This window comes from Triticum urartu, chromosome 1A (genome assembly GCF_056163025.1).
Source record: "Triticum urartu cultivar PI428250 chromosome 1A, HENAU_Tu73, whole genome shotgun sequence".
Lineage (NCBI taxonomy): Eukaryota > Viridiplantae > Streptophyta > Magnoliopsida > Poales > Poaceae > Triticum > Triticum urartu.
In genome coordinates, this window is record NC_141873.1 from 489,867,579 (window position 1) to 489,881,146 (window position 13,568).

Genomic DNA, 13,568 nt, shown 5'->3' on the forward strand with positions numbered 1-13,568 from the left:
GCATATGTGGTTGTCTTCTGCATTGTTTAGTCACCAGATCGGTCCGCCACTAATTGTACATGTATTCTTGAATTTTGGCAGAATTTGGTTTGTGCAATGACAGAAATTAGCAAAAGGACACCTCAAGTTGGTATGAGATTCAGAGATTCACATGAGGCTTGGGTGTTTTGGCTAGAATATGGGGGTCACATAGGTTTTGATGTGAGGAAAAGATGCACCAACAAAAGCAAATTTGATGGAAAGGCGACTTCATGCAGATTTGTTTGTTCCAATGAGGGCATTAGACGGAAAGGGCAAACTGATCGTGAGCCAAAACGTTTCAGAGCTGAAACGAGAACTAACTGTAGAGTTCAGATGGTTATTAGATTGGATCGAGCTGCAGAAAATTATGAAGTTACCGACGTAGAGCTGGAACACAACCACTACCTTCAATTGCCACAAACCCGCCACTTGTTGGCATCACAAAGGAAGATTTCAGAACAACAAGCCTTCGAGATAGAAACAGCTGATGATTCTGGAATTATGCCAAAAGCTTCACATGAGTTTGCTTGTCGTAAAGTTGGTGGGCCGCTGAACCTTGGTTACACTTGCCGTGACCAAAAGAATCATTTGCGAAGCAAGCGGCAGAGAGAGTTGGCTTATGGGAAAGCCGGTAGTATGTTGAAGTTTTTCCATGACAAAATAGCCGAGAATCCATCATTCCAATATGCTTTGCAGTTGGATTGTGAGGAGAATATAGCCAACATATTCTGGGTTGATGCTAAAATGCTACTTGACTATGCACACTTTGGTGATGTTGTCACATTTGACACCACATTTGGCACAAACAAAGAGTATAGGCCATTTGGTATTTTTCTTGGGCTCAACCAGTTTAGAGAAACAACCATTTTTGGTGCTGCATTGATGTTTGATGAAACACGTGACTCATTTATATGGCTCTTCGAGACATTTCTAGCCGCGCACAATGGAAGGCAACCTAAGACTATTTATACAGATCAAGATATAGCAATGGGGAAAGCCATAGAGAGAGTCTTCACGGAATCAAATCATGGATTGTGCACCTTCCACATAACGCAAAATGCTTGCAAACATTTATCTCCAGTGAAGGGCGAAGAGGAAGATGAAGTTGAAGAGAGAGATGAAGTGGAAGAAGAAGAAGAAGAAGAAGAGTCTCATATTCTCACTGATTTTAGTGCTTGTATGTATGGCTATGAGGACAAGGCAGCGTTTCAAGAAGCGTTTGACAATATGAGGCTAAAAGTGCATAAGCAAACTTGGTTGGATAGTATCTACAAGGTGAAAGAAAATTGGGCTGAATGTTATATGAGAGATGTATTTAGTTTGGGAGTGAGAAGTACACAATTAAGTGAGAGCTTCAACAATGCGTTGAAGAATCATTTGAAATCAGATTTTCATATTGTTCGATTCTTGATGCATTTTGAGAGGACGGTGGAAGTCAAAAGAACAAAGGAATTGGATTCGGAATTTGAGGCGAGGAAGAAGTTGCCAAGAATTAAGATGTGCACCCCTATGTTGGTGCAAGCAAGCAAAGTGTACACTCCAATTATTTTTGAAGCTTTCCAAGGTGAGTATGAAAGATCCATGGCTGCATGTTGTAGAGTATTGGATGGAAATAACAAATTTGCTGTTGCCATTGGGAGTTTGCACGGTGATTTAGAGTTTGAGGAGGAGCGCATAGTTGTAGGTGATCCTTTGACTCAAACGGTTTCTTGTAGTTGTGCAATGTTCAATAGGACAGGGATATTGTGTGGACATGGTCTAAAAGTTCTTGACTTGATGAATATAAAGACGTTGCCAAAGCATTATATTCTAAAGAGATGGACTAGAGAAGCGCGCAATGGAAGTATACAAGATAGGCAAGGAAGGAACGTGATAGAAAATCCAAAATTGGAAGCTCAACTTCAATACAAGGACCTGTCTTATAAGTTTCACAATATGGCACATAAATCAGCCAACTCTCCGGAATGTTGTGTGCTACTGGAAAGTGCACTTGATGGTGTTGCTCCACACATAGAGGATTTACTCAATGCAGCCACTAGTGCTATGAGTGAACCATATAAAGACAAAGAAAATGTTGACCCAAAAGTGCAGGAAATACTTAGTTCTGCACGGCTGAAGAAAAAAGAGGTTCAATCATCAAACTTAAGGAGAAAACAAACTTGGCTCGATAAGTTACTCAAGAGGAAGCGCAAATCAAGTAAAGCTACTGCACCAACAACAAAAGGAGCAAAGGTATGTTGCCAACGGTACATGCTATGTTGTGTTGTTCATTTGTAAACTAATTAGTATACTTTTCATTGGCAGCAACAAAAGAAAAAGGATGGTGTCCAACAAAAGAAAAAGGAAGGAGAAGCTCCAAATAAAAAGGATGGTGTGCAGCCTCAAGTACAAGTGAAGAGGTATGAAAACAACAAAGGAACAGATTTGGAGCTTCAAGAATGGAATGGCATCATCAGTTTCACCCAGCAGGTCTTGTCGGCTACACCTTGTGATGATGCTGATATGTTCTAGCATGCAAGTTCGTTAGATCGTATTTTGGACATGGTTAACTATATTATTTTAGGGCTAACCATAGTATTTTGTGGCCTAATTGTACAAGTGAAATGGCCAATTTCTACCCTTGGATCATTGTTTCAGTGGTACCACTTGGTTCCGAAATTGTACAAGATCTTATGAATTTCAATGACAAGTGGCTTGTTTGTCTGTTAAGACATTTGAAGAAAGGTGTGTTGTATGGAAGGATGACAATATTGCTTACTATTGCTCTTCAATTTTCTGCAAAAAATGTAGCTTATCTATGCTAATTTCTGGACAGTAGTCACATATTGTTTATCTCTGCTAAGCTTCGTTAATTTCTGTACTATGTGGGAGTGAGAAGTACACTAGGTGAAAGAAAAACTGTAGGTTATCTTTGCTAATTTCTGTACTGTGTGGGAGTGAGAAGTACACAAGGTGAAAGCTGTAGCTTATCTCTTCTTATTTTTGTATTAACATATTCTCTCTTCTAAGTAGATTCATTCTTTGAAAAAAATTGTAGTTTATTTCTACAAAAACTGTAGCTTATCTCTACTAACTTTCTGATTCATTCTCTGCAAAAAAGGAACTGTAGCTTATCTCTGAAAAAAAACTGTTATCTTATCTCTGCCATATTCTTTTATTCAGTACATATATAAGCTGTTAGTACTGTTACATTCGTATTGTTAGCTGAATGAAAACTGTTGATTGTATTATCTAGTGACTGAACGACCAAGGCTGAAGCATTTTCTTTGTTTAGCTGTGTTGGATGGATGCCCAGGCCTCTTTTGCTTCGGGTCACTACTGTCCGTTAGATGTTGTTTGGAGGGCTGATGAGAGGGAGCCAGTTACAACGTGACTTGCTAGAGGCAAGTCACTGGATCTCAGTCCATCTCAGTCCCATTTGCTCCGTTTCTGCTATTTAATCTGACGCATTAGTACCGGGCACCATTTATGATCCTTCTATGTGCAACAATGTGTATTGAGATTGGGATTAGCCTGCATTTCATACATCGATTTCTAGATTAATTTGCCATGCCACTTGCTCTGTGCAAATCATCATGTGATTCTTGTTAATCAGAAGTGTCATTTGCTCTATTTCTGCTGTTTTTTTATGTTACCGCAGTAATACTCCGGTCCTTTTTAGTTTGCATATAAGTTTTCTCCGAAGTCAAACTATCTCTACTTGACCAAACTTATAGGAAAAAGTATCAACATTCACAATGCCAAATCAATATTGTTAGATTCATTATGAAATGCAGTTTCATAGTGCATATAGTTGGTATTGTAGATGTTGGTATTTTTGAACATAAATTTGGTCAAATTTTGCAAAGTTTGACTTGACACAAATCTAATACGCAGAGTAAAAAGGACCGGAGGGAGTACTTCATCTGTTGCATGGCAGCAACAACTTAATCCTTCAGTTTATATTAACTAGCTTATCAACATAATTCTCCATCTTCATTTTCCTAATATCATATGATGCCCTAGATTAGGGGAGTTTAGTGACAGAATAATTTATCTTAAAACCTGGGAAGATCAGTTCTTACTTGATGTGTTTACTGTATTAGCAGGAATGAAAAACAGTCAGAGAGCAGTGACACGTGAATGCTAAAATCCTACAGAAGTAAACGCCCGAGCAATGAAAAATGAGAATAGTAGTGGTGCATTGCATTGGGTCAAGTTTCTTATAGATTATCTTCATTTCTCAAAAACAGTTCAGATGAAGGAATGATATTCTGTCCTTGGAAGACATTTTACAGCAATGCAGCAAGTTTTTTCTATCTTGAAGGAGCAAGTTTATCCAAGTTGAGATTGATATCCACAGTGAATTAGTAGTGACTGAGGATGTATGTTCCTTGCAGAATAACCGAAGACAACCATTGTCATTTTCATAGACAAAAATTCCACCCACACATTACAGTATCTCAATACACTCTTCCTTTGATACCTACAGGCGTGGACAACCTCCCACATGAACAATTTCAGGAACACCTATTACGAAACTGAATACTTGATACACACAAGTTAGAAGTACACAACAAAAGGACCCTCTAATTCTGTAACACATATATACTGGCAGAGAAAAGAAAAGAAAAAACACTATCATGTGTGGGCAATAAACATGACTGAAATTTCACAGGTGCAGAAAATGGAAGTATCAAGTCCTTGGTGTTGTATTTACTCGATTCAGAGAACCACAATCTGGTAACAAGTAGCACAACCATACTTTTCAAGGTGTACACGTCACAGCAGTTCAGAACTTTAGATTGCTGTCATACAGCAAAAGGAATACACTTGCTTGCAGCCAGCGTCCTTTCTATGTGATCTATGAGATGTCTGATCCCGCGCTGAATAGAATGCGTCCGGCCCATGTGCTTAGCTGAGGAAAAAAATATTTATAGGATTCTTTCCTTTTCATGGATAAAATTGTTAATTTCACAAATACAATTAAATAAAATATTTGAAAAATATATCACGAAAATAATTCGCATATTCAAAAAACAATGTTTTTTCTAATAATTGTCGCTCAAAATTTAAAATATATTGCATATTTCAAAAAATACTCATGGTTTTTTAAAGACATGTTTAGAATATTTAAAATGTGTACAAGTTTTAGAAATACCCTCACATTTCTTAAAATTTCCTGGAATTAAAAAACCATAGTATATTTTTGAAATTGTGAATTTAAAATGTGCTCACAATGTTTTTTAAAAATGCTGAACAATTCTCATAAAATTTCACGGACTTTAATAATATTCATGAAATTTGAAAAATATAATAAAAATATAAATAGGGACGCTCACAAAAACAAATGATACACGAAAAATGGTGAAGCAAAAGCAAAAAAGGAAACAGAGGAAAAAATATCTGAAGAAGTAAATGATGGAGACTAAAAAAACGATTTAAGATGGCACTGTCCACGGAGAAACCACCCCAAAGCCATGTCATTGGTATCAGCCGCACCCGAATTGGGCCGTCTGAATAGTGTCGCGAAGGCTGCGTGTTTGCTTCGATCGACTTACACACGCAATGTGTATGATTTTTTTTTCAAAAATATGTATGATGTGTATGAAAAAAGTAGACATCAAAACATGTATTTGAGTTTTTAAAATATGTATGAAAGTGTTAAATGTGTATAGAAAAATGTTTTGATGTATACAAATAATGTACAACATGTATGAAAAAAGTACAAATCAAAACATAGTATATGAAAAGAAACGTAGAAAGGAGGCGCAAAGTATCTTACTGTATGCCACAGAGCTGGGCACATGAGATCGCCCTAGCCAGCCGCCGCCTACTCAAAAAGTTAGGGTTTCTCTGCCTCCTGCCGGCGCTGTTGCCGGTCCGCCCCGTCTCCTGTGTCCTTAGTGCCATGGGGGTGGAGTGGATCCCGACCCTTAGCTGGTGGGAGGGCTCCGTTTTTAGATCTTTTTTTGAGATTTGTTAGGGTTTGTGCCCTATTCAGAAAGACGAGATGACGGTGGCTCCCTGAAGATGGAATAAAGGTCTCCTCTCCTAGCCCATGTTTCGGTGATGCGTCTAGCATCGTCGGTGGGTGTGTGGAGGTGTGTCTCCGGTGGATCTGTCTTTGGTGGATTTGCTCGGGTCGGTTCGTCGTTCGTCTCTGTTCGTGCGTCTTCAGGTTGGATCCTTCTTATCTCCAATGTTCATCGGCGACGGTTGCTGTTCTGGTGCGTTGGTTCTATAGGGCCTTAGCACGACGACTTCCGACTGTCTACTACAACAATGTTTGCCCGGCTCTGACGAGGGAGGGGCGATGACAGCGATGCGCCTTCGGCTCGCTTCAGTGCTTGTAGTCGTCGCTAGGTGGTCTACAGATCTAGATGTAATTTCTAGTGTTCGTTGTATTAGCATGATTGAAGATGAATTGATTGGAAGTTTATCCCACAAAAAAAAACATAGTATATGAAAAAAATGTTAAGCATCTATTTAATTTTTAAAAAACATGTGTACAAAAATGTACCTGATGTATACGAAAAATGTACAATGTGTATGATAAACTAGACATCAAAAACATATATTTTATCAAAATTTTAATCATGTATTTGGAAAATCTTAACCTTGTGTAAAAATAATGTTCCAAATGTGAACAGAAAATGTACGATGTCTACAACAAGTAGGCATAAAAACATATATATGATAAAATGTTAAACATATATTTTAGAAATTGTTGAACATGTGTAAAAAATGTTAGTTATGTATATGGAAAATTTACCATTTATATAAAAAAGTAAATATTGAACCCATATATTTGACGAAAAAACTAATGCAATATTTTAGAAATTCAACATGTACAAATATATGTTTTAGATGTATAGAAAAACTATTCATGTATTTGAAATATATTAATCACATATTAAGAAAATGTTCAACGTGTACAAAAAAAATTCCCCATTCTATATGAAAAGAGAAAGCAAAAAACTGATGAAAACCGTCACATAAACAAAGAGAACTCGTAAACCAAAAAAATTATAATAAAAGAAAACCCCCATAGAAAACCATTGCAAAAGAGTGGAAACAGTGAAACCAACATGGAAAATAATAACAATGAAAATTAAAAAGAAACAGATAAACCAAAGAAAAAAAGAAAAAGGAAAAACCAAAGAAAACCGATGCAAATGAATGAAAACAGTGAAAAATCAATGAAAACAAAGAAAGAAACAACGAAAAAACATAGAAAGAAAGAGAGAAAAGAAACAACCTTTGGAACTAGAAAAAGTAGTAGAGAAAATCAGGGAAAAAAATAAAGAAATAAAATCCAATAAAAACCAAACTATTCCAACCAATAAACTGACACAAGAAAGAAAAAAAACCGACAGAACTTACGTCGAGCGAGCGTCATCCCCCCAAGCATGCAAGGGAAAAAAAAAGTCCAGGCCACCCCAGTATCTACGCTTGAAATAAAAAATATTCAGGCGAGAGCTACCTAATCTCCCTAGAAGCGAGATATAGCTCTCACACAATATGATTCACCGTGATTTATCTACTCAGAGTCCCTATATAGGGGCAACTCTAAACAACTTTTAGAAACAGTGAGTCCAACAAAGGGTGTTTTGTTTGGGTCACAACTCCTTTTTTTGAGGTTTGGGAGGGGGGGGGGGGGGGGGGGGGGCAGCACACGCGCCGTTCTCCAAACCCCAACAACATGCATGAATGGCATTATCTGTACCCCCCAATAACGACAATGCCGCCCCTAGTGCGCCATTGCCGCCCACCATTACTCTTCCATCACGCAAGATATGTGATTAGAAACCCCACACATCCCCTAGGTTAATATCGCAATAAAAGATGGTGAGTATCCATGCCACAATCCTCGTCCAGTTCCCATCGTGGAGATGCCACCTTGCAGTGTTCGAACGTCGGGATCATGGATCTGCCGTTCCCGAGCTCGTCCTCCGCCTACCCTAACGCAGAGGAGTCAGTGGTGGGGAGGATGCTCGCGAATGGCGCATAAGCAGAGCTTGAGCCGCACGAGCTCGTCGAGATGGAGATCGAGTAGGAGAAGACCAAGCTCGATGAGGAGGTGCATGAGCTCACCCTATCACACTTCGTTCAGATGGCTTGCGATGAGGAGTTGTAATCCCCAAGGGCAAATAATTGCCATAGCACTTTTCAATGCGGAGATGGTAGTGTGGAGTAGTGATGATAGGTGTCGCGGAACTGTCCCTGGCAATTGGCTACAATACTAGACCAATTTTTCAGTTGTATATGTGGGAGATGCCTATGCCAACCTCCAATTCCCATTTGTCTTGAACGTCCCGTCGCTTCGACCCCGGCTTCGGATCGTTTTCGTCCAAGGCCTCGCCATTGTCCCCCTGCCTCGCGGCCCTCATCATGGCGAGGTTGTCTTTCGCCTTGGCGCTAAAATAAAAATCGACTTACCCTTCCGAATTTTTCAGGGATGTGAGAATTAGCAAATGTAAACAGAAGATAGTGGATAACATTGCTAAATGAAATGAGGGCCAAATCCAAGACGCATGGAGCCATCACATTCCCGCTTTCCCAGAGGGGTGGAGATTACAATACGGGATGATGCCATCGGACATAATTTAAGGATCACAAATGTCTCCAAACGCGACCGGTTCATAGTAGTGGAGGGACACAGCTTCAGTGACTTTATGAAGCTAAGTCTCAACGTAACTTAGCCCCCTCTGCCAGCCATCCATTCAAGATCCGACGGACCAGATTGATCCATATTTTGAATAATTTTTTTAAAAGTGTTCAGAAAAATTTGAAAAATTCCAATAAATCATAAATGTTTCGTTTAGTATTTTGTGAAAGTCTCAACCCATCTGGATGTATGGTTTGTGCTTAAATAACTTTTTGAGCTCAAATAAATAAAAAATGTGTATTCGCAAACTATACATCCAAATGGATTGAAATTTTCACAGAATACTAAACGAAATATTTATGATCTATTGGATTTTTTTCAAATTTTTCTGAACATTTAAAAAAATTATTCCGATTATGGAACAATCTGGTTAGTCGAATGTTGAATGGATGATTGGTAGAGGGGGTTAAGTTACTATGAGACTTAGCTTCACGAAGTCACTGAAACTGTGTCCGGAGTGGACGGAGTGGGGGTTTGGTGCTACGGATAGCTACCTTTGGACCGGAGGTGCCTTTTGGCAGGAGAGCAAGCGCAGTTTCGCTCGACACCAATCAGATCCCGGCCCGATATCACAAGAGATGGTCGGTGGCCGGATCGATGCAGCCGCCCGTCCTCGCACACGCACCCACGGTCTTCGAATCCTCCGGCGGAATAACGCCGTATGCGTACCAAGTCTTCAACCTGCGCAAGAACTTTTCAGAGCTCTAGAGAAGCGGCATATATTTGTCCGTGCCTGCACAGCAACGATCGATTAATTCGATCCAGTAGAACCTCTCGATCGGTCCGCGATGAAGTCTGGAAGGCATGGCAAGAAGAGGCAGCAGCAGCAGTCGGGGAGGGCCGTGCTCGTGACCTTCTACGTGGCGAGGCCGAGGAGGAAAGACGGCGGCGCCGCGTCGGCGGGCTCGTCGCGGCACGTTCATCACCACCACCACCACGATGTTCACCATCACCACCACCACCATCTTCACCGCGGAAGCGACGAGGCGCGACGGCGGGGATCGGAGAACCGCAGGTCGTACGACCGCCGGGCCGAGCTGCTGGAGTACTCGCGCCAGATGAGGGCCTCGGCTGCCGCGGCGACAGCGAGGCCGGCGCGCCCAGAGGAGCCCCTCCCCCCACGTCGCGACGCCGAAGCGGTGAGTGCGTGCGTGCGTCCGGTACCGTGTCCATCTTTGTCAGCTCACGCATACTGCACGGCGCGCGCCTGACCTGTTTAGAATCCCTCGTCGCAGGCCGGCGCAGGGCGTTACCCGGCCCACCCGCCGCCGGCGTCCGATCCCCGTTTTATCTACATAGCCGGACTGATCGAGTCCCTGTCGGGCGCTGCGGTGCGTCTTGCCGGCCACCCGCCCGCGGCGGGCGACGACCGTAGGCAGGCGGAACGGCTGGAGCGCGCGGAGAACCCGCAGCAGGTGAGGGAGCGGGTGGCCGACGACCGTAGGCTGGTGGAACGACGGCGGCTGGAGCGTGCGGAGAGCCAGCGGCAGGTGAGGCAGAGATGCCTGGGGATGGGAGGCGACTGGAGCTGGAAGAGGGTGCTCCGGCTCGTGCTGCCCTGCCAGAGCAGCACCGGCCGGCCGTCTACGAGGTCAAGGACAAGAGGCGGAGACGAGGACGATGGCAAGGCGTCCAGGGCGTGGCCGGCTGCAGTACAGCTGGTCAGCAAGTTGAAGGTACTACCTACGTAGCCTGTTCCCTGTTGTTATTCGTGAACTGCGCTGCATGGATGTTTTTCTCGAATACTGCACTGCATGGATGTTTTCAGTCAGCAAGATGCATTGCTGTCTATTGTCGGAGGCAAGCAGAGTCTGATAGATTTTGGTGCTGCAGGTTAATCGTACGAGTAGGAGGACCGGCGACGGCGGCGACGAGGGGTTGCTGAAGAAGCTCGTTTCGACGTTCCAACGGCAACGGTCGCGGCCGGGTCGCTGACACCATCAGTAGTGAGAGTACATGCAGAGTCAGGAACCGGATGTGCCTGCTGAAGAACCAAATCGATCTTGGCCTCATCTCGTGCTGTAGTGACATAAGGATTTCTGTATTTCGAGGTAGTAGCAGGGGCCTGTAGAATTTTGCCAAGGTTTTGATATTGATCCAATGCAAGCTCATCCGCGGAGGCAGGATAGAACGAGTTCAAAAATCTTGATCCTTGAATCAACTACTCTAGTTTGGCTATCTGGTTCGTGTTCAGTCCCACTGAGAAGCAAAAAGATTTGCACCAGCCGAGAATCAAACCCAGGTCTGTACCGTAGCAGGGTACTATTCTACCACTAGACCACTGGTGCTTCATGATAGAAATGGTATTTCATGATAGAAATGGTATTTACTTCATGTTAGAAATGGTATTTACCTCATTGTAGCCGGATATGCAAAGTATTGTAGCTGAATATGCATTATTGACAATGTTTTATTTTATAGCCTTTTTGTGCGTGTAGTGTGTTCAAGTTGATGAAGAAAAATTTCACTTCAAAAAAAAAGAGAAGTTGATGAAGAAAATTCACCATCATGCATTGTTGGTTGAAGTTGAATGAACCCAAATAAAAAATTATACATTGCTATCATCGCCCAAGACAGCGAGGAAGAAACCAATGACCGAACCGATCCAACAAATCAATCGCTCAAGAAGGTTAGAAGAGGAATCCGAAAAAAGGAAATGGAAGAGAAAGTGAAACAAGAAGGTACAGCTAAGATGACGAAGGAGAAGGAATACCTCTCAAGGACTTTGACATCAAAGAGGGGAAAAATTAAAGGAGACGAGGTTTGACTTGTTGATAAAAAAAGCTCAAGCTCGAAGATAAGAGGGTCATGATCGAGGAGAAGAAGACGATGCTCGAATGATGCCACTTCGAAGGACGCAAAGAGGCTTAAGGGCGGAGTTGGATGATGCTTAAGGGCGGAGTTGGATGATGACGCAAGAATGATTGTGCAAACTGTCCATTTCAAGATGCTGAAGTAGTGAAGTAGCAGAAGGATGAGCTAAGAGCAACTCTAGCAGATCCCGTATCCGGCGCAAACCCGCATAATTCCGGCGATTATACGTGCTCGGTCCATTTTTCTGGCCAGACCAGAGCCCGTATCGGTGTTCGGCCCGTAAATATTATTTTTTGCCGCAGCCCGCAAACGCGACCCCCGAGCCACTATAACTGGGGGTTTTCGGAGCAGATGCGGGTCGAAACCCTATCCCCCCGCAGCCGCGTTTCCCTCCAATTCCCCACCGCGCCGCTCGATTTCTCGCTGTCGGCGAGCCTTGAACCACCATGGCCGACTTGGGGGATAAGGCGGAGCGCCGCCGCCGCGCCAGATCTGACGCCACGCGCAAGCGGGGGGCGCGTCGGTGGCTCAACCACAATGCCCGGCCGTCGCCGGCATTCAACCGCCGTGCCTCCTTCGGCAACTGATCCGCGGGAAGCTTATCCGGCCATGGTTGCGCGGGATGCTCATCCACGGGCGCATCGAGCTCGCGGCTCGTTCCGGTGAAGAGGGAGCCGGAGGAGGCCGTGCCCGATGCGCCGCCGCGTCGAGGCATCATCGGACCCGAGGACTACCTCCCACCAGGGCAGGAGGAGCTCCTCGAGCACGTCGTCCTCGAGCGGTCGGCGAGGGATCAACAGGAAACGGAAGAGCGCATCCGACGCGAGCTCGAGGACGAGCGGCTCTTCCTCGAGACGGGCCTCACGGCATCGCATGCGCACGCATAGAAGGAGACTGACCTACGCGTGATGAAGGCGGAGCAGACGAAGCTCATCCGCGGGCGCATCGAGATGCGCCGCCGCGTCGAGGCATCATCGGACCCGAGGACTACCTCCCACCAGGGCAGGAGGAGCTCCTCGAGCACGTCGTCCTCGAGCGGTCGGCGAGGGATCAACAGGAAACGGAAGAGCGCATCCGACGCGAGCTCGAGGACGAGCGGCTCTTCCTCGAGACGGGCCTCACGGCATCGCATGCGCACGCATAGAAGGAGACTGACCTACGCGTGATGAAGGCGGAGCAGACGAAGCTCATCCGCGGGCGCATCGAGCTCGCGGCTCGTTCCGGTGAAGAGGGAACCGGAGGAGGCCGTGCCCGATGCGCCGCCGCGTCGAGGCATCATCGGACCCGAGGACTACCTCCCACCAGGGCAGGAGGAGCTCCTCGAGCACGTCGTCCTCGAGCGGTCGGCGAGGGATCAACAGGAAACGGAAGAGCGCATCCGACGCGAGCTCGAGGACGAGCGGCTCTTCCTTGAGACGGGCCTCACGGCATCGCATGTGCACGCATCGAAGGAGACTGACCTGCGCGTGATGAAGGCGGAGCAGACGAAGCTCTACATCGAGGTCGACTCCGACTGATCGTCGTCGGTGGGCAGCTACCGCAGAAGCTCCGTTGAGCTCAATTTTGTTGTAGTGGTGCAGTAGCGTAGGTCCTGTCTAGCATATCTAACATTTATACATGTATGTGGCATGTACAAACTTATTATGCGAAGAAGAATCATCTATGTGAGCGAGCTGCTGCTTAAATTACAAAACAACATTTTTTAAAAATTAGAAGTTTGTTTGCGGTTTTTAGTCTGCCATTGCAAATTTCGACCTGCATAACCACCCCATGCGACAAACACGGTTTACATGTCGGCAAAATACGGGATCTAGACAAACACGATTTACATGTCGGCAAAATACAGGGTCTACTAGAATTACTCTAAAAAGGGCAGAGCAAGAGACGGCGAGTGTCGGATTGCACAAACAGCTGGACTGATAGACATGTTTCAGCGTTGGAGATGCCAAAACCAATTAGCAAAAATTTATTTGCACCAGCCGGGAATCGAACCCGGGTCTGTACCGTGGCAGGGTACTATTCTACCACTAGACCACTGGTGCTCGACGTAACAAATGGTATTTGCCAGATTCCATTCCATTTC

At 44.4% G+C, this 13,568-nt stretch overlaps 1 protein-coding gene and 1 non-coding gene across 3 annotated transcripts; one reads left to right on the plus strand and one right to left on the minus strand.

Annotated features, from left to right (window-relative positions):
* Positions 1-96: 96 nt before the first annotated feature.
* Positions 97-2,532, plus strand: LOC147991873 (protein FAR1-RELATED SEQUENCE 5-like). Of its 2 annotated transcripts, XM_087539290.1 has the most exons (3): positions 97-2,253; positions 2,326-2,346; positions 2,401-2,532. In XM_087539290.1, exons 1-3 carry the CDS (start codon positions 97-99, stop codon positions 2,530-2,532), a joined length of 2,310 nt encoding a protein of 769 aa, XP_087395416.1. The 2 variants fall into 2 exon arrangements, with proteins under 2 accessions (XP_087395416.1, XP_087395415.1); XM_087539289.1 differs by having other exon boundaries at positions 2,326-2,532.
* Positions 2,533-13,456: 10,924 nt separating this feature from the next.
* On the minus strand, positions 13,457-13,527 carry TRNAG-GCC (transfer RNA glycine (anticodon GCC)). The gene has a single exon. It is a non-coding gene; the product is annotated as a tRNA-Gly (tRNA).
* Positions 13,528-13,568: the final 41 nt, after the last annotated feature.